Here is an 11,930-nt window from a genome sequence, read left to right as displayed (position 1 = left end):
ACACACACACACACACACACACACACACACACACACACACACACACATATTGAATGATTATATGTAGCATAGCTGCCGTGTGCCGATGTCAGTATCGTTCCAATAAAGAAAAGGAGAAGAAAGTTTAGAAGAAAAAAAAACAACGACAATCGAATTTGGTTCAAACCAAAGCATTCAAGTAAATTTTCAACACAAATTCAAATTATTTATACTAAAAACTTATATGTATTCAGTGAAAAGGAAAAAAATCTGTCTTTCGACATTAGATGCAAATTATTGCTATTATCATTAGAATACGTAATGGAATTGTTTTCGATTGTTTGTTTATCCCATCGTTAATAATATATACAAATATAAAATTTAATTTAAAATTGAAACCAATTTGAGTATTTATGAGAATTTAATCAGTACGTTTGTATAGAAATTTGACCTTAATGTAATTGATTAGGTAGTAAATTATACAGTTGTAATATTAACCGGACGAAGTGCGACATTGACATATTCTCGATTGGTATTTGAATGGTTCTGCCACGTTCATGCAGTTTTAAACTAAAAAAAAAAACAATCAAAATAAATAGGCCAAAAATCAAAATCGAAATTTCTAAAAAAAGCTCTCTGAAATCATACAGAAAAGCTCTGAAATTACACAACCCATATGCAGTGAATAATCAAAAAAAAAACCTCTCCCGGAAATCGAGGATAAAACTTTTCGTTGAGCAAAAAGTAGAAAATCATCATAATGTGGTAGCACCAATTTTCGATTCAAATACATAATCGTTTATGCGATATCGTACTTCATCAGCCAGCCAATCTTATCGAAATTTAGGTAAAACTTGAAGATTAATGCACATACTTTTGAAACTATTTTTACATATATATATTTTATTTATGAGATTCTTTTATATTCTTTTCATAAACAAAACGAAATCTTTTAATCGGCACCATATCCCCCCTCCACCCCCTGCAAAAACATTTTTCCACCATATTTTACAAAATGTGTTTCCATTTTTGACGCTTTGATATTTTCTTTGTCACCATTTTAATGTAGTTTGAAATGCACCCATTTAACTTTATCATCCGATCTATATATTTTTTACGACTTTCCTTCCCCTATACACAATGTTCAGTATCGACAGATCTTCCATATATGCCTATATCTATATATGTGTGTGTTTCTTTTTTTCTTATTCATAAATGCATGCCAAGTACAATTAAAAATAATTTTATTTGCAAAAGTTTTGCAGTAAAAGCAAAGCTTTATAACTCTATCTATCTATATATATGAGACATTAATTTTTCGTTAACATTTTAATCAAATTGAATGTTGATTGGGAATTGAGTTGTGTCACCCCTTTTTATGTATTTATGTTATAATTTAAAACGCATTGTTGTCTCTTATCTGCACTGATAGCTTTTCTCTCTCTCTATAACTACCTCAGCGTTAAATGTGCACGACGTAGAAAAGGAAAAGAAAAGGATAGAGAAAAAGAGAAATAAAATGAAATCAAATGCCTAGATTTCTTGTGTCTTCGGAGACATAGAAATTAAAAGATTAAGTCAAATTCAACTAAAAGTATCACAACTTATCTGCAATGTATGGTCGGCATACTTTGAATTAACTCAACGTATTATTGTTATCATTTGAAATGGAAATGGAACAAAGATAAATAGACATTGAAAAGTTATGCAGTTATCAAGGAAACATATCATATCATAATATAAAATGGATTTGGTGAATTCAGTATACGCGCATGCACATACATTCCAGTTTGCATTAAATTAAACGTTCTGTCAAGTAGAATTTAATAATAGTTGCCAGGAATACCTCTACCGCCCTATCTCATGCTCGAAATGCTTTTTTTTTCGCTAAAAATTACGAAGCTCGCAATTGCGTCACAATCACATAAACACACATACACGGACGCACATATATGTAGAGACAATTTTACGCATTCCATACAATCCGAGTTTAAAATAGCTACTGATCTCCGTCTTCACGATTTAAATATTTCTTTCATTTTTTTGCAATAAATTTGATTAAGCAGCTATTTTTACTTTCTTCCTTTTACGCCACCACTTCGAGATGAAGCTTTTAACATTAAATCAGCTGGTATTCAAAGCCAAACTCTTTGCGGCTTTATTTTTTTTAATGCTTTCATTCTCTTTCGTTTTGTTGGTTTTTTTGTTTGTTTTTCCTCTTTTCATTTCCCTCGGTCATACACATTTTAGTCATTTAGTGTGTCATTTATAGTCTTGTATTTCAAATGTGATATATTCATAACAGACATATGTACTATACTATAACTATTACATCTATTGAATATATCGAGAAGAGAGTATGTTATTCAGCGCTTATGGCTGAGTATTGAGTAATGTCTGAATAAAAACATACTCTCCTCTCGATATTTTCATTAGATATTTGCACCATATTATACAATTGTTGGTAAACTTTTTATGATGAGTCTCATTTCCGAATCATATACATACAAAAAAAAGATGATAAAACTTTCGTAACGACGAATTATATATTTTTTTTCTGTCGCTTAAAGATCAAATTTTATTAATACATACATCCTATCACAAAGAGACACAATAAAAAAACTGTATAACATTAATTGCGCGCATGGTGCAGGTGCAAGTAACGAATTACGAATTAAAAAAATAGAAAAAAAAGAGGCTTTGAGTACTTATATAAAACTGAATGTAATTGTAACAAAAAAAAAGTGTGATTCCAGGTGTTTTATTCAACATCATTTACTTTACAAATTGGTACAATGGTACTTCAAACTATATATGCTAGTTCTACTTTTAACTGTGTAAAAAAAAATAATTGAAGAAGACAAAACCAAAACACTCACACACATGTATTGTGGATGGATTGCCGTGAGCGGGCATATAGCAACGAAATGTAGCCCGAAGTTATGTTGATGTTAATGTTGTTGTTGTTAAGATAAATGCAGTGTGCTTTGTTCAATCATGGTGTGGTTACCAAGCGAACCCGAACTGATTAGCTTGAAAGACGCTCCAATTCAATGAATGCTATCAAAGTGTATGTGTGCGCGATGATGATGTAGCTGATATATATAGAAGATATTTGAAACGCAAACGCAATTTTAAACTTCTATTTGCCGTCGCTCTTTCAAATATTTCTAGACTTCTTCTTTTTTTCTTTTATATGTATGTGTATATTGTATGTGTGGGGGTGACATGGTGACATTTATTGGGCATTCTTCACGATTCTTGGGTGTATGTGATCTTTTCTTTTCCTTTATATATTCAATTTCCTCTTTGTTTGTTTCTTCAATGGCAATAATGTGGCGAGTATGCTTTTCGCGTCGTTTCTGAACGATTTAAATAAATCCGTCAACTTACCGATTAGCCACGGTAACAAAACACTTTGGCCACCATCGAATTTATCGAAAGAAATATTTGCTGTATTTTTTTGTTTCATTTCTTTTGTTGATGTATTTTATTCCCAAAGTAACTCTATACAATTAATAATACTCTGGATTTAGTTTTGTTCCCATCTTCTTGTGTAGAATTTTTTTCTATAATTTGTGTGTGTGTATTTTTTTTATCTATGAGTATTTTTTTGGCATCTGTATATTTCTCTATTTTAAATGTTCTTCACCTGAAATTCCCTTCAGCTCACCACAAAAAAAAATACCCCTAATTCCCGAATTAAAAAAGCTATAGTATAAAATACAAAACGAACAAAATATTTTGATCGAGCAATCGAATTTGATGTTTAAGAAAATGAAAACGAATTTAAAATAAATTAACGGCAAGAAAATGAAGAACTGTAATTTCCATTTGGTACCCACAAAATACGCGCGTCAATTACCGAGATTCCGATGAAGGTTGCATTGATGAAAATAATCACACAATCGCTTTTAATTGATTTTACACAAAAATTGGAGACCTAACATTGTTTCGATTTTGATTTTAATTTTTTTTTTTCGTTTGTAAGCGCTCTCTTTTCATTTGACATTCAAATTGAATTCTTTGATTTTTCGTTCTTTTTTTCATTTCATTTAATTGTGAGAGCACGAAACTGAACCGAATTCTTCTGATTGTTGTACGAAAAATCTAACAAACCCCTCGTCAATCTTAAAATCGATTGTTTTTGTTCTTTTATTATTATCATTTGTTTTTTTATATATATATATCTTGAATACAATGAACATACTTAGTAGTAGTTGTAGTACATAGAGCTAGATTTTCCGTTCTAAATCTTAAAAAAATATATTATATTAGGAATGCACAATGCGTAAATTACGTATAATACATATATTATTGATGCGAGCGTCATCGCCCATTCCACGGTAAAACTTTTTTTTGTTTTAACAAACAAAGCAAACAAATAGAAAGGAAAAGATCAATTTGTATGTTTTTAGGCTATTGAATCATCATTTGAAAATGTTGAATGGCCAGGCTAAATTTTAATGGTCCATATATAAATATGTGGCCTGAACGAATATCGATTTTTGTTTCACGTTTATTGGTATTTTAAATTTAAATGCAAAGTTATACAAAGTAATCCTTAAAAGCATTGGCCGAGAGAAAGATATTTAAAGAAGCAGGGGATGATGTAAAAAGGAAGAAAAAAACCAGCGCTAATGGTTTGCTTTATTTAAAATATCAATAAAAAGAAATATTGTTGATTGTAAAAAAAGAAATACGTACAATATACTATATGAACCTAACCAAATGGGAATTATTTAAAACAAAAACAATTCCTTCGTATTTTACATCAAATTTCTTATAATATCTGCCTGTGTATTTTTCCATTTATAAGCATATATAGAGATGGTACCATTATGTTTTTTTCTTTTTCCATGTTCTATTATAATTGTAATAATATTCCGTATATATATATATATATATTTTCTGTCTTTAGTGAGAATATGCTTGTTAGGTAAACGGTTTATTTTTCTCTCTTTCTCACTCTTCTGTTTTTGTACAACACTGAAAAAATTGTGTGAGGATTATTTTGATATTATTGAAAATGTATAAGATTCGCCGCTGGAGCGAAAAAGAATCTCTGTTTTATTTCATTTTTTTTTTTCGTAATCCAATCAAAGAACCAACCACTGATTCGGTTTTGATATCTATATAGAGTACGGCGAAAGAGAGGAAGAGGAAGATACATGGTGAAAAAGAGGTCCGATTACTGCGGTTTAAAATCAAACGACATCAATCGGATATATCGCGCGCGCACATTTCCATTTCGATTTTTCACTTACGTTTCTTGCAATTCAACACACACATTCCATGACCATCTTACTCTGTACGCTTTTCTTTCAATGTATGACACTGTATAGAGGCACTATGGCCGTATTGAATTATATGTACACTCCCCAACAGTTCTGGATGTACGATTGACAATTGGTTGGCAACATTCCTTCTAATCCAATGTAGTCATCCTACTCACTCTACAATGCTATTAAGAAGCATGTTATGATAAACAAATAAAAATGTAAACAAGCCACATGCGACTGCGAAATTCCAAATGTGGGCTTATGTGTATTGCATTCATGCTTAAACATAATATTACGCAGTAGAAATTTCGCAATCATAGGCAATACGTGTTTCGAGTGAGAACTTTATACCGAATGTGAACCAATACATACGCACGCATGTTTAGCATGCCGCTTGTTTACTTTTTCATTGGTTTGTCATTAATGCGTCGCATAAAATAAGTAAATGTATTCGGTTGAATCTCTATGAAAAATCAAAATGTCTGTCTGTGGCCAATTTGCGTACTCGATTCTGATCTTTTTGAAACTTTCTGTGATTAAAGTACACAAAAAACTAAGACTTTTTTGTTCTGGCACTTTTCGATATGGCCGCCATGTTGGCCGTGGCCGGACTCCAAATGTCCAAAAATAACCTAAAAGTCCATATTTTCATTGTATTTGAAAAAGATTCAAATTCATGTTTCTTGAATCTTTAACATTGAAAATAGCGCTTAAAAAACTATTGATATCAAATAAAAAACCTCTATCGAGTGACGAAACCAAAATTTGAAACACAAAATTTCTTATATCAATTTTGTGACGAAAATAGTTGGTAGATATATTTTCTGTGTATGGACACTCGCCCAAATGTCGGACTATTTGTTTGAATTTTCAACTTCAATTTAATATTTAACATTTTTGATTTCATGAAAAAATATCACACAATTCGATGCAGAATTTAATTGTGCTTCATTTCACGTTTCTCAAAAGATAGTAATTTCCAAAAATGTATTATTTTTTTCCATTTTTTCGTCATAACATCGAAAATTCCAAATGTCGGATATTCGTCGTCCAATTCTCGGCTCCCTAATCTCGACATATTTCATGCATTTTCACTACGAAACTTGTAAACTTTAAGTTTTGACAGCCCATGAACGCACTATTTACATTGAGGTAAACAATACAAAATATTGGAGTTAAAATTATTAGATTGATATATTTTTGCTCCATATTTTATTTTACTTATTTTTCTATAGTAAAGTGGCAAAAATATTTAAAAATATTACGTTATTTCACTGATCTAGAATATTTTTGGTTTGAATTTCACAATGATCCAAATACGACTTTAACTGTCACATCTGTCAAATCCAAAGTGTTTCACTTGAAACTTCGGTGCTTTATGTGTCGGCAATTGGACGATTTATTCCGGAATAATATTACAGTGAAAAATGAAAAATAAATATAATTGTTTTTCTTTATATTTTCAAAATTTCTGTTCAATAATTAAATTAAACTATCTACAATTCGCCGATATAAATTTTTTTCCAAACTAGTTATTTTTTCATATAAAAAAACGCATTTTACCGGCTTGTCTCAAAATGACATAGTTTAACTTTTGACGTGAAAAAGTGATAAAAATGCCGAATTTTTTTTGAACGTAATTTGTGAAAGCAATAATAGATTTTTGATTAAAATTTGGATTATAATAAAGAGATTTGATATTGATCTTTCATAATTTACTTTTAAAAATGCAATTCAAATGAATTTTCAATTTTTAATTTCAATTCACCTCTCGGTATTCCGACATTTGGTCGTGTGTCGACATTTGGCAATCTACTGTACTGTGAATATAAACTTAATATACATTTGTAAATTCGGAACTTTGCTTCATTGCGTCAGTATGAACTCAAAGTAAGAAGGAGAGAGTTTCTGCAACGTTTTGAATATATGGAAAACTTTGGACCAGATTGGGTCCACCTGCTCCTCTAGATTCACTTCCAGCTCATATCATCAAAAAAACTCCCGAGTTGTCATTTTGTTTTGGATGTCATACCCCATTCGTGTTTCAAAAACCTCAACTGAACTCACACTTTTTTATTTTTTCGATATTTCCATCGGAAAAGCGAGAAAAATCGATTGGTAGTTTTTCAAACCGGAAAAGCGAGAAAAACAGACCGTTTGTATTACAATTTTTATTTAATTTATTCTCAACGTTCCAGCAATTCAAAAAAATTAAATATATTTTATTTCAACAGTGACAAAATAAATAGATACAACTCATTTTAAAAATTTTGTCCTGAAAGGAATTGGATAATAACTATTATACAGCCCTGAATACATTTACTTATTTTATGCGACGCATTAATGACAAACCAATGAAAAAGTAAACAAACGACATGCTAAGCATGCATGTGTATGTATTGGTTCACATTCGGAATAATGGTCTCACTCGACACATCATACTATAAACACAAACAGTGACTTTGTCGTTGTTCATCTTGTTGCCTTTGTTCTAACTGCGTGCGCACGTAGAGAATAAACGATGATGTGAGAGTATCGCGTCTCTGTATGTAAACATGAATGTCACAGTGACTAAATGACCAGATCATGGCAGCTATATGTGCAAATATATGTGCATCACGCTCTCTCTACAACGATTATATGTTATAAACATTATGTGGTTGGCAAAACTTCTCTCATTTTTCAACATTTTATTTAAACGTCAATCGTACATCCAGAACTGTTGAGGACTATGCTTTCATGTATGTATATGGTTACGGGCTTTTCTCCCCCTAAACGATGACACTGAACTTTTTGACACACACACACAACCAAAAACACTGTTTCGACTATTTAGGAGAAGAGCAAAAAAAAAAACAATTTTAAATCGTATATATAAATGTTGATCAAAATCATAGAGAACCCGAAAATCCTCCGTTACAAAATGCAGAAATGCTTAATGAAAAGCAACATCCTAATTTAAATGTAGTATATAATACTTGAAAATTCACTAGTGTAGTTTTACCGCTTTTACCGCAAATTGCTTTTTAACATTGTAATATAGATATATGGAGGGCAATAAAAGTTTGATACTTACACATACACACATGCTTACACACCAAGCCTCCGCTTGAAAAACGCTTCCGTAGATTTATCGGCGGAAACATTTCTATTTCAAATTTGAGACAACCATATAAAATGATATATTACGACAGGCGGACATAAATTATTGGATCTGCTTTATTTTCGCAAACATTTACATTGAGAAGAGATTGCTTGAATTTCAAATAAAATGAAAACAAAAAAGCACTAAGTATACGCATATATTGAGTGTTTGGCTTCTCTTTATTTTCGTTAAGAATTTCTGTGTGCTGTTGTGATGGGGGATTTTCATTAATTTTCCCGTTTTGTTATTATGGTTTTTTTTAATTCGGTTTTATTTCTTATGGTTAGAAATAACGTATGCTTAGAAAAGTCGTCGTTGATTCCATGGGGGAATATGCAAATCTAATCTAAATAGTCAATAGTAACATACTAATCATTTAGCATAAATATATATATGTTTTTTTGGTTTTTGTGCGCATTTGCAATATTTGCACATAACGTGTGTTCAAAAAACAAACCAAATCCAAACAAAAAAAAACCTTTTTTGAAAACAGATTCACTCGTCAACACCATTTGAAACAAACACAACATTTTTTCTCTCTCTTTTCCAATTTCATGTACTGCGTTCCCGTGTTTTCCGTATTTATAATCATACACTAAATCTGTGTGTCTGTGCTTGAAAACAAAACACAAAAATCAAATAAATAATAAAAAATAAAATAAAACACATATGCTCCCGCAACACTTTCTCTGTGTTATGCGCGCTCATCTGCAGTACCAGCTGTTTTCCGGTCGATCCTAAGTCAAATTTCAAGCGAACACATACCAATTTATGCAATCACAGATTCAGATATTTTACTGAAACAAATAGCCTAGTTTTCATCTTTTTATGTTGTAAGAAATGCCCAATAGATGAAGCATGATTTTAAGTAACCATAAATGAAATCAAACAAAAAAATATATATTTATGATTTAAAGCAAGAATAGAAAATAAAAACAACAATAATGAAAAATGATGTAAACGTTCGATGGAGATATACAATATTGCGAATCTAAATTAATGCTCTCAACGCTGAGAACATGAATCCTATCCTATCAATATTAAACATTAAGAGCAACAACACAATCATAATTCTAATCGATAAAGAATAGGAACCAACCATGTTTGGACTTGATCAATGTTTTAATGGAATTGATAGTAACAACCTTTTAACTTATTAAATCAAACAAAAAAAAATTGATTATATTTAGGGATACACATTTTTTGGAGACACATTGTAATTTTTATGACTTGACATTACGGATTTAATTGTAGAATGGAAAAAATTAAACTGAAAGAATTTGAAAAGTTGACAAAACTAAATGGTAACATTTGATGAAAAATTGATGTTTAAATTTATGAAAAAACATATATAAGATGATCACACACAGATATATGTCATCAACAAAGCCAACATATTTTCAAACAATACACGGTAGTGTGAATTCCCCCGTTTTTTGGTAACTCGAATCAGATTGGGAAGCTGTGAGACAATAAAAATGCGCTTGAATCCAGACTGAACGGAAGCCAATAAAGATAATGTATTCGAATGTAGATGAATTTTAGCGTGAGACGATTTTGAATAATATCATTTTAATGTCTCAATAACGATTTGGCCATATCGATGTCAAGAAATAAGCGTTCAAATTCGTTCGTGTGGAAGAATTGAACGCACATCAAAATTTGCAATTGAATTTCTCACAACCACAATATGGCAACATTTTTATTGCTATACAACATCAATGGGTATCCTTTCAATACATACACAGAAACAAGTATTCGAGTACGCTTACTCGCACTTACGGTGTTAGTAGACACTTTACCCCTCAAAATGAGTTACGCACTCTATTTTACTCTATTTTTACGCGTACTCGAATACTTGTTTCTTTGTATATGGTGATGTTTGATGGATATTCAAAACGCACTCGCACACACAGTAGACAAAAGTGGCGAAAGCATTTGCATACTGTTTGTATAAGCTGAAATCCAATTTTCTTAGAAACGATTCATGGCTGGTTATCGTGCATTGCTCACCGCTTTTCACCTGATGTTGATGATGTGATCTATATATACGATATATAGATTTCAAATCATTTCGTTTTGCCATTTAATTTTTTTTATTTTATCCATTGGAATTCATGAATATGATGATCTTCTATGCAAATATAAATGACCTCACAATGAAAAGGTTATTTTCACTCAATCTCACAATGAGAGAGACGTTCATTCACATCAAAAAAAGAAGAGAAGAATATTGTGTCACATTTTCTTTTTGTCCCATTCAAATTGCAACTTTATATTGACGTTTATGATCAACAGTTTTGTGATTCTCGGAAAATGATTAAGGTTACACGAAAATATACGATTTTATTCCAACAAAAGGTCACTTCTGTTCAGAGACTGTTTTTCAAAGTAATGAATTTGAGGAGGAGCGCCTTAAGGAGCCCGAGGAGTACTGAGAAACAAAGTTAGTCCTCCTTAGTTAGGAGCAAATATTTTTCAACAAAATCGGGTGGCCGAATAAAAACCCATTGCGATAAAAATGAAATATTTCAAATAATGATTTCCTTTGATTTAACCTCCCACCCGCAAAACACAAAACAGCTTTAGATTTCACGTTTTTTCTTTGAACAACAACAAAATTCACCACAATATTAACACAATCAAATTAGTGCTTTGGCTTCAAAATAACTGCGCAACCTTGTTGAAACAACAAAAGAAAAGCACAATTTTTTCATTGAGATTCAAATTGATTTTCAGATATGTCGAATTCGACGCTAAATTGTGGCACGAAAAACGAAGAGAGATGCATGTATGGTGCGCTATTGACAACGGGTGAAAAATGTGCCAATTTCTCAACTGATGTTAAATTGCGACAATGTTAAACAATACGCTGAGAGCGTGACCGCTGTTGTTGCATTGAACCCGATCTCATTGATCGATTGATTGAAATATGAAAATTGTATATAATATGTTATTATTCACATAAGCAAAAGTCCCTGATCTTATGAACGCCAGGTATAAATTAGGTTGAAGAAGATATTTAAAATGAATATAAAAAACACTAACTATGAAAATATTATATAATATTTATGAATTACTGACCCTGCCTCATTCAAAAATAATATGAACAACAAAAACCGTAAACATTTTAAAAATATATTAATGGACATAGACAATTAAGAATAAATTTTCATTTTTGGATTAAATAACAAAAAAAACACAAATTAACACCCACACACACATCGATGTAAATTGATGTTAGATGTTTGCTGCAATCTTGGAATCGTTTGAAAACTTATACAGTGAATGAGCGTTGGTTGCCGTGTTATTTATCATTCACGGCTTACACTCTCCAGCAAGTCACTTTCGAGTATCTTATTGAAACCTATACCATTTTTTTGTGCATAATTTGTGCGAATTTGTGCATGCATTTTTAGAATTTGTGCATAAATGGCTGATGAGTTATTCAGCTTTATATTTTGTGGTGAATTTCGGTTTTGGATGCAATTCAACATTTTTCTATGGCCAAAAAATCGGAAAAA

At 31.1% G+C, this 11,930-nt stretch overlaps 2 protein-coding genes across 3 annotated transcripts in view; both read left to right on the top strand.

Moving 5' to 3' along the window:
* LOC116352050 (SCY1-like protein 2) overlaps nucleotides 1-11,490 on the top strand; it is a 41,300-nt gene extending 29,810 nt beyond the window's left edge. Inside the window, exon 19 of one of the 2 annotated variants that reach the window (XM_031784299.1) lies at nucleotides 11,146-11,490. In XM_031784299.1, coding sequence (XP_031640159.1) covers nucleotides 11,146-11,166 — 21 coding nt within the window. In that variant the 3' untranslated portion in view covers nucleotides 11,167-11,490. Of the gene's footprint in view, nucleotides 1-9,120 lie in introns of both variants that reach the window. The other variant, XM_031784298.1, reaches the window with a different exon arrangement.
* LOC116352054 overlaps nucleotides 1-11,930 on the top strand; it is a 587,314-nt gene that overhangs the window by 97,274 nt on the left and 478,110 nt on the right. The gene's annotated exons all lie outside the window — the stretch shown is intronic.

Source organism: Contarinia nasturtii, unplaced genomic scaffold (genome assembly GCF_009176525.2).
Source record: "Contarinia nasturtii isolate CC-2019 unplaced genomic scaffold, AAFC_CNas_1.1 Cnas_scaffold_187, whole genome shotgun sequence".
Classification (NCBI taxonomy): domain Eukaryota; kingdom Metazoa; phylum Arthropoda; class Insecta; order Diptera; family Cecidomyiidae; genus Contarinia; species Contarinia nasturtii.
This window is presented reverse-complemented; position numbering and strand designations above follow the sequence as displayed.